The 15,813-nt window shown below is 36.1% G+C and overlaps 2 protein-coding genes across 4 annotated transcripts in view; one reads left to right on the forward strand and one right to left on the reverse strand.

The window, feature by feature from the left end:
* The window catches only part of LOC138711798 (cytochrome P450 4C1-like), a 391,497-nt gene that overhangs the window by 180,151 nt on the left and 195,533 nt on the right, over positions 1-15,813 (forward strand). The window lies entirely within an intron of this gene.
* Positions 1-15,813, reverse strand: part of LOC138711799 (epoxide hydrolase 4-like) — a 123,343-nt gene that overhangs the window by 13,328 nt on the left and 94,202 nt on the right. For all 3 annotated transcript variants that reach the window (XM_069843033.1, XM_069843034.1, XM_069843032.1), the window contains exons 4-5: positions 9,723-9,891; positions 4,278-4,438 (exon numbers count right to left, since the gene is read on the reverse strand). In XM_069843033.1, coding sequence (XP_069699134.1) covers positions 4,278-4,438; positions 9,723-9,891 — 330 coding nt within the window. The remainder of the gene's footprint in view (positions 1-4,277; positions 4,439-9,722; positions 9,892-15,813) is intronic.

Here is a 15,813-nt window from a genome sequence, read left to right on the forward strand (position 1 = left end):
TAAATCCAGACATTTGAGATGGGCAGGGCATGTAGCACGTACGGGCGAATCCAGAAATGCATGTAGAGTGTTAGTTGGGAGGCCGGAGGGAAAAAGACCTTTAGGGAGGCCGAGACGTAGATGGGAAGATAATATTAAAATGGATTTGAGGGAGGTGGGATATGATGATAGAGAATGGATTAATCTTGCTCAGGATAGGAACGAATGGCGGGCTTATGTGAGGGCGGCAATGAACCTCCGTGTTCCTTAAAAGAAAAGCCAGTAAGTTTTTGTATTCCCCCCCCCCCCATGGTAGTAGTAAGTTGTAAAAAAAAATCTTGGTGGCAGGAAGGTACAATAAAACCTATATCAAGTTTATTACTTAAACAAAACTTGTATTAAACTTATATTATTTGATGAAAATGATGTGTGGGTCCGATAATAAAACCAAAATAAAGTTTATTACTTAAACAAAACTTGTATTAAACTTATATTATTTGATGAACATGATGTGTGGGTCCGATAAGCTCCTTTACAATAATTTAATAAGCAATTTGATGGACATACCTATTCAATTATATAATATTATTTGTCAGTTAAACATATATATATAATGCACACATCAGCTTGCAATGAATTGAAGCTGATCACCTGTCATACTTAGGGGCCTATTGTTCTTTCTGACTATCTTTAACAAAGCATTATTGGAAACAATACTGTCATAAAATTAAGTTTTCCTTTGTCAATCAAATCAATAACAAGAACCCATCTTTCAGAAGACATACTCATAATATCATAACTTTTTCCTGAAAATGTGTATTTTTATCATGGCAATAGAAGTTCTTCTATTTAAAAAGATTTCTGAGCACATATCATGAATACATAATCTGTTATCATTATCAACAAGAGAAAGTGAGTCAGCTAAACCTAAGAAACTTTTTAAGCCCGCTGAATTTCTAAGGATAATACATTCCATTTTAGAGAGAACATTTTCATTGCTAAAATCAAACAACTTACCTAGTGAATAATTTCAAGGGAAAAATTGTTCCGGGGCCAGGTATCAATCCCGTGACCTCTGTTTGAACGTGCCAGAGCTCTGCCAACTGAGCTACCCGGGAACTCCACCTGACACCGTCTCAATTTTTCGCTTTATATCCATACAACTCGCGTGGGCTGACGAAATGCCAGACCCCCACATCGAGTGCACACAATCTCTGTGTGACTTAGAATTGTGGTTTTCTGTTAACGTACACAGTGACGTATACGAGGCCTGTCTAAAAAGTATCCGACCTTTAGCCAGAAAAAATATTTCAAATACCTGACAGGGTTGGGACCCTAATCCCCTTCAAAGTAGGCCCCTTGTGCTTGCACACACTTAGCCCACCGATCCTTCCACTGCCGGAAACACCTCTGAAAGTCTTCTTTTGGAATGGTGTTCAGCTCCGTCGTCGCATTCCGCATTATCTCTTCTCTACTCTCAAAACGGGATCCTTTCAGTGGTGTCTTCAATTTTGGAAACAACCAGAAGTCGCAAGGAGCCAGGTCTGGAGAGTAGGGAGGTTGGCGAACGGTTGTAATTCCATGTTTGCCCAAGAAAGTGTGGATCAATTGGGATGAATGTGCGGGGGCGTTGTCGTGATGCAAGTGCCAGTTGTTCGCCGTCCACATGTCTGGTCTTTTGCACCGAACTGCATCACGGAGTCGCCGGAGAACATCGTGATAGTACTCCTTTGTCACCGTTTGTCCTTCCGGTGTGTATTCGTGATGCACAATTCCACGGAGATCAAAGAAAACAGTCAGCATCACCTTGATTTTGCTTCGCACCTGCCACGCTTTCTTCGGCCTTGGAGACTCGGGATGCTTCCATTGCGACGACTGTCTTTTTGTTTCTGGGTCGTACCCGTACACCCATGACTCATGTCCAGTTATCACGGTGTTCAGAAACCTAGGATCAGTGTTGGCGGTGTCCAGAAGGTCCTGTGCAACATCACGACGGAGGTCTTTTTGTTCCGGGGACAACTTGGGCACGAATTTCGCAGCCACTCGGTTCATGTTCAAATCATCACGCAAAATTGCATGTGCAGAATCTTTACTCACTCCAACCTCTTCGGCAATCTCCCGCACGGTCAAACGACGATCTGCCATCACCAAATTTCGCACCCTCTCAACAACAGCTGCACTCCGAGCAGTTTGGGGCCTGCCACAACGCTGCTCACTCTCCGCTGATGTGCGGCCATCTTTGAATCGGTTGAACCACTCCTTAATTTGTGTTACACCCATCGCATCTTCCCCAAACACCTGCTGAATCTTACGAATTGTTTGACTTTGAGAATCACCAAGCTTTTGACAAAATTTGATGCAGTATCTTTGCTCAATTCGTTCAGTCATCTTGCGAGAAAACTAAATCCGACAAACACTTAGAACAGCACCTTACTTGGCGACCACCAGCTAGTGACTGACACAAGCGAATGCGGTGAAAAAATTCAAGCATGCACATTAAGGTTCCTCCTTCCACCGTGCACAGTGGCGCCGCCTTAGAATCACTACTTTGCGCGGGAAAATTTAAGGTCGGATACTTTTTAGACAGACCTCGTATATTATGCAAATCTAGTCTTTCAGGTAAAAAGTTGAGACGGTGTCGGGTGGAGTTCCTGGGTAGCTCAGTTGGCAGAGCGCTGGTACGTTCAACCAGAGGTCCCAGGATCGATTCCAGGCCCCGGAACAATTTTTCCCTTGAAATTATTCAAATCTGCTTTACAGGGAGCTTTACCTGAAAGACTAGATTTGCAACTTACCTAGTTATGAAACTTGCACAAACAATTTTGTACAAATCATAAAAATCTTCTGTATACGTACTTATTCTTGTCATTTGGATTACATAGCCTATTTAAACACTGGTGCATCTGGTACCAAAAACGAATAAGCTATTCTTTAATTAATTGATTAACTAGCGGACTTACTCGTGTTAATTATGTAAGTTTGTGCGGCTTACAGCTGTTTCAGTGCTTCTCTGCTAGTATGCTGGATATGGGTGATCCCATAACACACAACATAACATACAGAACAGAAAACACACTACAAAGACATCTCAACACAAAAAACACAAACAAATAAATACGACCACACAGGTGTATACAAACTCACATGTAATAGTTGCGATAAGTTCTACATAGGACAGACAGGCAGATCATTCCAAACATGCTACAAAGAACACATTAAAGCAATAACCAGAGGACACAATACATCTACATACGCCGATCACATAACCAATGCAAACTATACATATAATAACATAAATGCGGACATGGAAATCCTACACATACAACCCAAGAACCAAAAACTCAACACACTAGAACAATATGAAATATACAAACACACCCCGATCAAATTCTCAACACACAGATCAATTTCAGTACACACACACTATTTGACTCCACTCTTCAACACCTTCCAACAATCAAACACACCCACATAACAGGCAGAGAAGTTCGAGATGACGCCGAGATCTAGTAGGCTCTGAGGATGGTGCGTGAAGCACTGAAACAGCTGTAAGCTGCACAAACTTACATAATTAACACGAGTAAGTCCGCTAGTTAATCAATTAATTAATTATATTCAAGTGTTAAAAGTAGTGTACGCAAGATTCAAAATGGAGCTATTCTTTGTTCAAGCTACATTTTAAATTCTTTATTATTTCACAGATTGTTAGTGAATTTTGTTCTAAAGAACTGTTTTTTTAACATGTCTGTTAAATGTTGGCAAAAGTAGAGTAAGATTTCTGTAGCAATTTTCTGTTTCCCCCGAGTCTGACTGACTGATTAATGAAGTTCTTTCTAATAAAAACTAGGCGAACATTGATTCTAGTAAAATAGGCAATTACTCTAGGGAGATATTTAAATAAGGTGAAATTCATTAATTTTTTTTCTGAATTGAATTTAAATATTTCAAATAATTTTCATTATCAACTGAAATAGCAAAAACAAGGAACATTTTTTGTACGGTACGGTACCTATTTTACACTGTACATGCAAAAAAAAAAAAAAAAATACCGTAGGTACTGTTCCTTAAAAAGCTGTACATCTGGCAACCCTAATTTGTGAGCTTTAATAAATGTCTTCATAACTTCAGTTTATTTTTCCTCCAGAGTTTAAGTCTTTATAAATTTACATATAAAACAGCCATTTTGACACTTTTTTAGGGTAGTTAGTGCAAGTAGATTATATGCTAATGTGAGAAATTACATTTCATTGTGTAAGTTTCTTCTGACACAGGAGATCTGCAGGAATTTGTATACTCACCAGGCTTAGAGAATGTATATTTAAAGGCTTCAATATCTTCATCAGAAATTGGCGATAGTTCCCTTGGTTTATTTCTTCTGAATAATTTTCGGAACAAATCAAAATCATTAACCTTGAATGACAGCTCTGGCAGATATGGTAGTTGGAAGAAGAACACATACCTGAATAAAACAAGAGGCAAATTTATTGCATAAGATATTAGTAAACAGTTTGTTCAGGATGACGTATAGCCTACTTTCCCATTATACATTTTCTGGGATCCGAAACTATTCAGTTCCTCATGTTATAAGCTAGATACAGTTCTGTTCATGCTATATAACCACATTCTTACATTACACTTTACATTCAATTTCCATTATACCGCATTCGACAGGCATTAAGAACCTACAGAGTCGCAAATTTAGATTAAACAGCTATTCACTGCAAAACAAAGAGAGGCAGTGGCGGATTTGCAATCTGCCGCCTGTTGGCACCCAAGAATTTCCCGCCCCATTTTTCCTTATATCTACCCTTCCACTTTCAATAATAATTCTCCTCCTATTTCCCCTTCTTTCATTGCTTCATTTCACATGGTCCATCTCGCTCCATTATCTAATTATTGGATGGGCTGCACTCATCCTGCCTGTGGTAGTATTTATTTAATCCTTAAATTAAAGTGATCAGATTTCTTTCCTGAAATCTGGGGACACCAGTCTGCTCCACAATATGATTACTACATATTAGTTTAGTATGCGTAATAGGTACCACTGGCCACCTACCCAACATGCCAGTGGCGTATACTGGTTAAAGGGTTTGGGCTACCACTGACCCTATTATTACACAAAATATATTTTAAAATCCCTATAATAAAATTCCTTACATATTTATGTGAATTTCAGACGTCTTGATTGGGACGAAAATACGTTGATGACTTCGTCATTGAAATTACAGTTGGGCCACTTGCAAAGTTTCTGTAGAAATGACTTTTCAATGGATATTAATGCCAAGCCGGATAAACGTTCTTGTGTATGAGTTGATCTACAGTAGGATTTTATTCTCTTCAACGCAGAAAATGTTCTTTCTACCGATGCTGACGTAGCTGGTATTGTCAGAATTAATGTTGCCAATTTAAGGACTTCAGGAATAACAGGGTTCAGCTGGTTTTCATATATAGCAGATAATATTTCATGGATAGGTTTGTTCGAAAAATCAAAGACTTCTGCTGAATATATTACACTTAATTCATTTTTCAAACGTACTTGATCAAAGTGACTGTTATAGGACTGAAATAATTTGTTTAGTGCCTCATTCGGGAAGTTTTCTCTATAAGCAGAAAATTTTTGAGAATCTAGAAGATGTGTGAACTGAAGCTTTCCATAATCAGAAAATCTGTCAGTAATTTCCATGTGCATATGATCTAGTATGCTGTAGTACAGCTGCCTGTATTTCAATTCATCATCTCCTTTTCTTCACTTTAATGGTGGTTCCATTGTATTGGCTGAAGAATTTTCATTTTCCATATTACTCCATATGGACGGAAACCCACTACGTCTGAACTCGGATATAGTATTTTTTTAACTTTGATACCTCTTGCAAGGAGTATGCTATGTCTTGACTTTTTGTCTGAAGAATATTGTAGAGCACATCTGTATGTGCGAACACTCTAGCATAGACTTCAAGAAGAAATATATTCTGAAACTGTGCGAAAAAATTCAAATATCCTTGAGCCTGCACAATTACAGCATCATCCCAGTTTTCTTCAAAGTCATTACAAATGATATTTTTAAAGAAAGCAGTCCGTTTTTCTCTGTATTCGTTTACTGTATTTACAAGCCAAGATGTAAAATTCAATCTAGTTGGTGCTACTTTTGGGAGTTTCTTGTTCATAAATTTCTTGAGTTTTCTGATCTTTTAGGAGATGATGAGAAAAATGCAGCTAAACCCGACAGTGTTTTGAAAAAAAATGCGGCATTCTGGAATGGATGAAGTAGTTTGTTGCAAAACTAAATTGAGAACATGACTGTAACAATGGACAAATAGTGCTTGAGGATACTTTTCTTGAACTTTTGTTTTTAAGCCATTAATATTTCCCGCCATAACTGAAGCACCATCGTATGTCTGTGCAATTAACTTATTGCCGACATTGTATTCTGCTGTAACACCTTCCACATGCTGAAACAAAGTAGCAGCAGTTTTGTCCGAACTGACAATTGTGAATCCTATAAACCGTTCTTGAACATTGGCAGTACTGTCGACGTATCTTAAAACAGTGGACAATTGACTCTGATTAGAGCAGTAACTTGTTTCATCAACAACAATGGCCACAAAAGGTTTTATGTTCTTTATCATAACCCCACTTATAGCAAATATTAAGTCATTCTGAATTGCGGGAGAATTACCATGAAATACTGTTGAACTCTCAAGATGATTGGCCAGTAAATGGTCAAATTCACTTAAGGAATTTCCTATATTGTCTGATTCCACACTCTCGTTATGACCCTGAAAAGCCAATTCTTGTTTTCCTAGAAAGCAGACTGCGTTAATGAGACGCAGTAAAATCTCCCGATTTTTTTTTTCACAAGAGCATTGTGTTGGTTGATGTGTAGAGCTTTTTGCTTATCTAGCTGTAAATCAATTCTTGTCTTCCCAAAGTTTGCAAAGTTCATGCTACTACAAATATGAGCTTTTGATTTGTCGTGTTTTAGGACTGCCGTTCGAAGGGAGTTCATATTAGAAAACCCCTCTTTTGACCAGACATTAGTTTCGCGGCTAAATAACAAACATGGCCAGCAAAATAGTTTAGACAGTTTAGAAGTACCACACAACCAATTCCACTTACCATATGATGTTGAAGTGAAATGGCATGTGTACTCACGCTGTTTTTCTTTTACGTCCATGGACAAATTTAACTCAGGAGTTGGTCTTTCCATTTTCACAATTTCAACTTTCTCGTTGTATGTACGACGGTTAAAAGGTACTTTTAATAAACCTTCTATTACACAGTCATTTTCAACACAAACCTCTCCAGAAACTTGTTCTGCCATATTTTTCACAATATCACTTAATTGGGAAATTAAAAACTTAATAATTCACAATTAATATAACTCTTAGACACTCGAACAAATCACAGATTTAAAATAATGCACTGCAAGAACACAATCACATTCAATTGCTAGCGTACTAAGCGTATTGCGGCTTCGCGCCTGCGAAGAAACCGATCACGAGAGCGACAACTCGCCCGCCTACAGTGCACGATGGAAACAGAAGGGAGTGGGGGGGGGGACGGGCAGTTGTGCGAAGGACACCGTGAGCGAAACGGTCACAGGCTACCTCACGTAGCAAGCGGTTTCTCCAGCGATGCCGCCTTGACAACTTGTTTCTTTTCGAGAGCAGAGAGCGCATGTAAATCTAACAATTACTTTAATTTTAATTACTATGGTAAAACTAATGATACAAATTTATTACATTATGTTATATTATAAACTTTTTCTTTTGTAATTTCCTTGGGCTACCGCCGGTAGCCCCGGTAGTCCGCAAAATACGCCCCTGCAACATGCTACTGCTGCCACAAACAATTGTTTCCGAATTTAAAACCATTTGTTTAAATTGGAAGCAAGTACCAGTATGAAGCAATACAGAAAAAGTATGAACACGATCTTCTCTGTCACTTGTTGGGAATAACATATATGTAATATTAACAGTTTTGTCTGTCATTAAACATTTATTACAATGTCCTAACATTATAACCAGTGTTATATACCGTAACTGTTAACATCTCTGATATTAATGACTTAATAATAATAATAAAATAAAATTACGTTTGAAAATAGGGACAATTTGAGAAGTTTTTTTAAAACCGGGTACATTCCAGGGACAAAAGTATGAATTCAGGGACTGTCCCCAGAAAACAGGGACGTCTGGTACGTTAACACGTTGACTGCCACTTGACGCGTATATACGTCCATATACGTGCTGCGAGATGTATATACGTGTCAAGCGGCAGTCAATGTGTTAACTTAAATCCATCTTTACTTACTTACTTATGGCTTCTAAGGAACCTGGAGATTCATTGCAGCTCTCACATAAGCCCGCCATCAGTCCCTAGCCTCAGCAAGACAGTCTTCATCATCATATCCCACCTCCCTCAAATCTATTTTAATATTATCCTCCAATCTAAATCTCGGCCTCTCCAAAGATCTTTTTCCCTCCGGCCTCCAACCTAACACTTTATATGCATTTCTCGATTCGCCAATGCATGCTACATGCCCTGCCCATCTCAAACGTCTTAAATCCATCTTTACCTAACCTAAAATATTATATCATGACTTTTATACAATCCATGGGATTTCATAAATCCTCAGGAACATGACGCAACAGAAAAATGAAAAATATTTTAATTCTGATACTGTATCATGGTAAAAGTTATTCATAAATTCAAGTTTTGTTGCGTAACATATAGCACTATAGTTTCATGCTATAAAATGCTCATTCCCTATTAGCCAACACACTGTAATATAAAGTTCTGTAGTGATAGGGTTCCCAGACATCCCATAAAATACGGGATCATCCCGTTTTTCGCTAATGCTCATGTGAAGTTTTCGGACAGCTTTCCATCCCGTATTTTAGAGTTCTAAACTGAGATAAAATGAAAAAATTACAATATCCATTCTACATTACAAATTACAAACATCGCACTTCATCATTGCATTGTAGATGGGCTATTATGAAACAATTACTGTGATTTATTAATTTCTCAAGGCGAGTAATGGCAACACCAAACATTTAGATGAAATCTGGGTGGATCTTTTTAAAAGTACTGAAGGAGAACTCTCAAATTTGAAGAGGGTAGTTGAGTTCATTATGTGTATCCCTGAGACAAATGTGTGTGTCGAAAGATTATTTTTTCACATGAACGCTCTATGAACTGATGAGAAAAATAAATTGTCTGTAGAAACAGTAAAATCAATGCTTATTATCAAATTATTCTTTATTGAGGATTGTGTTGCTTTTCATGCATGATTCTTCAAAATAAACTATCGTTAAGTAAAATTAATTCTTCAAAGAAATATTACACAGCCAAGGCAGATTACTTTATAAGAATATTGTCCTGTGAGTAGTGTATTTTGTACCTATTTCTGTAATAACTTTGTAAAAACAATTTACTTACATAAAGAAGCTTAAACTTAATAAAAATATACTCCCTAACAATTTTGTTCACTTACTCTTAGTTAGTTAGTAAATTGTTTGTGTAGTGAACTTTACTACACACCCACTTTGAAAGATTGGCATATTTGATGGGTGCACATACCGGTACCAAACTTACTCAGTGAAAACTGATGTGTCTAGTATTTTTTTTTCCAATATGTCTGAGAACCCTATAGTGAGCATAATTTTACTGTGAATTCTATATGATCCTCATTATCTTAACAAACAACTAAACAAATATATAATAGCTCAGTTACTTACAGAGATGAGATGAACTGCTTTCGATTAGATTTCACAACTTCAAGATAGGCTGGAGAATATGGAGCATTCAAAATAATATAGCTTTCTAGCATATCATGATGCTTTTGAATAAAACTCCACGCGACAGCACCACCCCAGTCATGTGCAACTAAAATAAATTTCCGTCGACCTAAAATTTGGGAGAAAACCAAATTGTTAGAAAAATGATTACTGTACCTAGCAAATTTTTATTTTTGTCGTAATTGGTTACCTAAGGGATATTTTGGTACATGAATACAGTACATATTATAATTATTGTTAAATGTGTATAACAGTTAGTATCTAGTGCTTTGGTCTGTGACAGTAAATAATTTGGTGAATCACCAATATTTTTTACTCATATATTTTAGTTCATTACATAACAAAACGTTTAGAAACAGAAGTACAGTACCGGTACTCTTTGAGAGACAGTCTTGTTCACTAAAAAGTTAAAACTTTTACAATAACTAATCTTGTAGGGCAGTGGTTCCCAACCTTTCGAGTGTCACTGACACCTTAAAGTTCATATTTCATTTGGAGGACTTCTTAGAAAATTTTGCTTAATTTAGGCCCATAAACATCTTCTGCTCATTAAATATTTGCATAATGTTGTAAATTAAGGATCCTTAATAAATTCGTACCAATAATAAATTTTAATTTAATGTTTTGAATATAATTTTAAAATACATAGTCTAAATACAAATATATTTTACGTTCTATCACTTTTTTCTGCGAAAAATAAAATCACGTTTTTAGACTTACCATGAGGTTGTTACTGTGATGATCCAATTGCCTTAAAGCTGTTGGTTTTGATAAGCCTGGTTCAATATTGTAGATATCGGTACTCTAAGTCTCAAGCTTAGTTTAACATTAAATTTACTTCTACTTGTTCTTCAAGAAGACCAAAGCAGAAAAAAACATTTTTTGTCACTAACAAGGAGTTTTTACACAAATATTTTTTTTTTTTTTTTTAATTTCAGAAGGAAAATATTCCTTTAATTTTAATGTTAATGGATCAACAAGTTCATTATATTTCCAACGATATCAGACAAGTGTTTATCATCAGTTCTTGCTAAAAGTAACATACAAACATATATAGGGTGATTCATTATTACGTGTAAATACTTTGTGTGTGTATTGTAGAGGTGAAACTAAGACTAAAACGTTCTATACAACTTTTTCTCAAAACCTTTAATTCCAGAGTTCCAGTAGATGGCACCTACGTCGTAGTAACTGCATAGGCATTACTGTTCTCCCACACATTTGGTGTGGTATTGTGGGAATCAGTTACTCAGACCTCGAGTTCACCTCTGCGGTTGACTGGGGAAATCTACCGCGCATTCTTGGAACACGAATTGGATGGTCTGCTACATGATATCCCTCTTGCAGCGTGAGTGAACTTATGGTTTATGCACGATGGTGCTCCTGAGCATTACTGCCGCAACGTAAGGGCGTATCTCAATGCTGCGTATCCAGATCAATGGATAGGCCGTGCAGGGCCAACTCCGTGGCCAGCCAGATCACCGGACATGAACCCTCTGGACTTCTACCTTAGGGGCCACCTGAAGTCGTTAGAGTATGCCTCTGTTGTACCTAACGTAGAAGTACTACAACAGCGAATTGAACATGCATGTGGAATTGTTCGTAATGAGTTGAACAGGCTGTGTAACGTTCAGAGATCACTAAGGCGGCGAGCACAGGTACATCTTCAAGTTGGGGGACAGCACTTTGAACATGCATTACACTAAGAATTGTGTAAAGCCTAGAAGAAATTGCTTTACATTCTTTACTGTGTTCGTTTTTAGTTCACAAAACATGCATAAGTGGACTGCTGAGGATATGAGTTTAGTGACTTTGGTTGTTTTTGTACTGAAGTCCAAATGCACTGTACGAAAGTGATAATCAGTTTACATTTGGTGTGTTATCTTTTCTTTGTTTGGGAGCGGAAGTTCCATGCAAAATGGCGTTAACTCTGGAATTAAAGGTTTTGAGAAAAAGTTGTATAGAACGTTTTAGTCTTAGTTTCACCTCTACATTACACACACAAAGTATTTACACGTAATAATGAATCACCCTGTATATACACAAGTGTTCTGGGGAAATTAATCAAATTTTCTGTTGAGAACTCAGCAAGATCACAAGTTTACTCTAAAAATATCAGATACATAGACAAGATTTTTAAGCCAAAGAAGTCTCTCAGATGATATCATTCCTATTAAACTCTGTTAAAGTCTGACTCAAGCAAAAAAATATTCCAAGAAGCAAGAAAAATCAGCAAACATGGTAAAGTTAAATTTAATTAAAATACTACTTGAAAACAACATGTCTTGTTCCTGAGCACTTCTTTCGAATCACTCACCAATCCCTGGGGGTTCACAGACCACAGTTTGGGAACCGCCGTTGTAGAGTAAATAATATTTTAGACAATTTCAAGTTTCTCCCATTTTGAGTTTTTACATTTTCAAAATCTCTTGATTTAATATTTGTTTTTTACTTTAATTTTATGTTATCAATATTTTTGCTGTTCTCATTTATAGTTGTATTTCACTTCCAATATTTGCCAAACTTGAGTGAATATTGTAATCATAGTATGACTTATAGAGGAGTTGAGAGAGATTTCAAACTCACTGCCAAAATTCACAAGTTCCAGACCATGTGTACTGCATTTACTCAAATGAGAATCCTTTTCTATTTCATTTCTGTTTCTGAAAAAATGATGCCAAAAAGAAACAAATTGCGACAGGATTGCATCTTTATTGGAAGCAAAAACCGGAAAAATGACACACTTTAAGTGTAACAGGAAACAGCAATGTCATGAAGTAATAAGTTAATTATCATCAGAATAGGCTCTCTTGTTGGTCTGCAACAATTTGTGAAAGCAGTAGTATTACTATCCTTGGTTTGATCAAGAATGCAAAGAAATGATAGGTAAGAGAAATGAACTTACACTGGTTATGTTACAAAAGAAAACTAGAGCAGCAACAAATAAATATAAAGAAGGAAGGAGAAATGTTAAAAATATCTGTAAAATGAAAAAGAAAATGTTTGAAGAAAATTTATTGTATGACTTAGATGAAAAATTTGGAAAAAATAAAAGCAGAAAGTTTTTTGAAAGTGTCTGAAGACAGAAGAAGGGCTTTCAACCAAGAACGATGATATGTAAAAATGAAGATGGAAACCTAATTACCAGGGAACGGATTTATATGGACTAAAAATATATGAAATATGTAAATATATATGTAGTTATTTTTACCAAAATATGGAATTAAATATGGATTTTTACCAAAATATGGAATTAAATATGGACTTAAAATTATAAAAAAATGACTATGTACGTTAAATATTGGTACATTTTAATCAAACTAAACAAAAAATATAATGGACGTACCTTATCTTCCAATGTAGTTTCAACAAAACACAATTTTTATTGTCTGTTACCATAACAATAGGTTACAAACATTTCTTTCAAGTGCTGAAAAGTGAATCTTCTTCTATTGTCTCTGAGGATAGATTTATACTGACTAAAAGAGCGTTCGACGTCACAAGAAGTAACTGGTACATAATTCAATTTCACAATGTCTGCTGGGGATAAGTCCAAGTTAATCTTCACTGTTGATTCACCACTCATCACAGCAACAACCTTTTGTAGTTCTTCATATCCAGGGTTTTTTGAAAGTACAGTGTCCACCTTAGCTCTTACTGCATCTGCAACTTTACCTCTACCACGATTCAGTTGTTCCACAGTACTATTTATAATTTCAAAACTTTCAGATAGTGAAAGGTGCCTATTTTGGAGACTTTTGAGCGTTTTTATGATGCATGAAAATGTATGCTGAATGTGAGCTAAGTCATTCTTCACACTTATGTCACAGGTAACTGTTTTCGCAGTATCAATTGAGACTGCATCTTCAGAGTCCAATGCAAGGAGAACATTGTTAATAGAGTCTATATGTTCGGCATAATATTCAACTGCTTCTAGCCATGTACCCCATCTAGTTAAAATTGGCTTTGGTGGCAATGGAATTTCAGGGTACATTTCTTTCAACACGTTAACTCTACTGGGAGCTTTGAGAAATACTTTTTTCACTGATGAAATCAACAAATCTACTTTAGGGAAATTGTCTCTGACCACTTCTGCCACACGATGAAATGCATGCGCCACACAAGTAAAATGAGTCAATTTAGGATATACAACAGATAATGCTTGTCCAGCTTTGACCATATAAGGGGCAGCATCGCTAATAAAGAATAACACATTATCGTACATAATACCCTTTGGCCACAGGATACCCATAGCTTCGTTGAACAGTTTAACTATAGTTTTGTTATTGCACTTTTCTAGAACATCACAATGTAAAAGAATTCGTTCAGAATATTGTTCACTTAACAAACCGATAACTACATTACCAACAAGTCTACCTTCTTTGTCGGGAGTCTCATCAATGGAAACCCAAATTGAACTATCTTTAATTTCATCTCTTATCTTCTGTATTGTCTCATCGTAGATGGATGGAGCATACGTCTTCCTAAGTGTTGACTCATCCGGGATTGTATGTTGAGTATATTTTTCAAGGAATTCCCTGAAGACCTTATTCTTTAGTTTGTAGAGAGGAATATCAGCAGAGATGAGAGAACGGCACAGGTCGATGTTAAACTCAGATCTTACATTCGATGTTGTTGGTTGTGTTAAAAACAATTGTCTCTGCTTGGAATTTAGTTGTTTGTTGGCCTGATGTTTACTAGTTGTAATGTGTTGTTGCACCAGGAACTTTTGTGTAGATGATACTGCACACTGACACAAATTACAAAATAATATTTTATTGTCAGTTGATAAACCATCTTCTTTAAATTCTGAAATGTAACTTGTTAGTTTTGATTTTAAATTGACTGAATGACGTACTTTTGGCATATTTACCGTCTTTATAGTATGATTTACAAAACTGAACCTATGTGTACTCTGACTGGCATTTAACTGTTGAGCTGCACAACTGAAGTCTGTTAAAAATTTTAAATTAAATTAATACAGTTTTGTAACTTACTTTCCCATTGTTGATAGGACTGCTAATTTTCAAATAACTCTGATGTTAAAGGGATTACTGAACATGTGTTTAAATCTCTATTGTTGAAATGTATTTTTAAAAGTTAATGGAATTTTGTTTTGTTTTATTGTTAAACCTAATATAATATGGACTGTTTTATATGAAATATGGAAAATATATGGAAATTAACGAAAATATGTACTAAACTCTAAAATATGGAAAAATATGGAAAATAAAAGTAGGATTTTTCAACCCTACACATTGTGAAACATAAAGATAATGCAAAGTATAAATTATATTAGCTTTATAAGTAAATATGTATTTACATATAAATCCTTTCCCTGCTAATTACGGTACCGGTACTGGAGAACTACAGGTACTAAAAGTATGGACTGAATATTTCAATGATCTCTTGAGTTCTGGAGGACAAGAAGATATAAATATATGTTGTTGTTTTCTAATGCCAGGCGTTTGACAATAAAGTTATTTGACCTCTTGCACTCCAATATTTTTCAAAGATATTATCATGACCAGCCACTGAAGCACAGATTTTGAGGTGTTACGAATCCATTTCTTGGTTTGAGTTGCACAATGGACAGTTAGGGGACTGATATATTCCAATTCTATGCATGTGTTTGGCCAAACAATCATGGCCTGTTGCCAATCTAAATGCAGCTACAGACGATTTTCGTGGTAAATCGGGAATTAACTGTGGATTTTGATGCAGAGAGTTCCATTTTTTCCCTTGGGATTGAGTTATCAAATTTTGTTTGTTGAAGTCTAAGTATGTAGATTTAATAAATCTCTTCACAGAATAATACGTAGATTTAGTAACAGGTCTGTAAGTAGCAGTGCTGCCCTTCTTTGCTAAAGCATCCGCATTCTCGTTTCCCAGGATTCCACAATGAGATGGTATCCATTGGAAAACAATTCTTTTATTGAGTGATATTATTTGAGAGAGAATTTTAGTTATTTCTGCTGTTTGAGATGAAGGTGTGTGTTTAGAGACGATTGATAGAATAACTGCTTTTGGA

Source organism: Periplaneta americana, chromosome 13, assembly GCF_040183065.1.
Source record: "Periplaneta americana isolate PAMFEO1 chromosome 13, P.americana_PAMFEO1_priV1, whole genome shotgun sequence".
In the NCBI taxonomy this organism is placed as follows: domain Eukaryota; kingdom Metazoa; phylum Arthropoda; class Insecta; order Blattodea; family Blattidae; genus Periplaneta; species Periplaneta americana.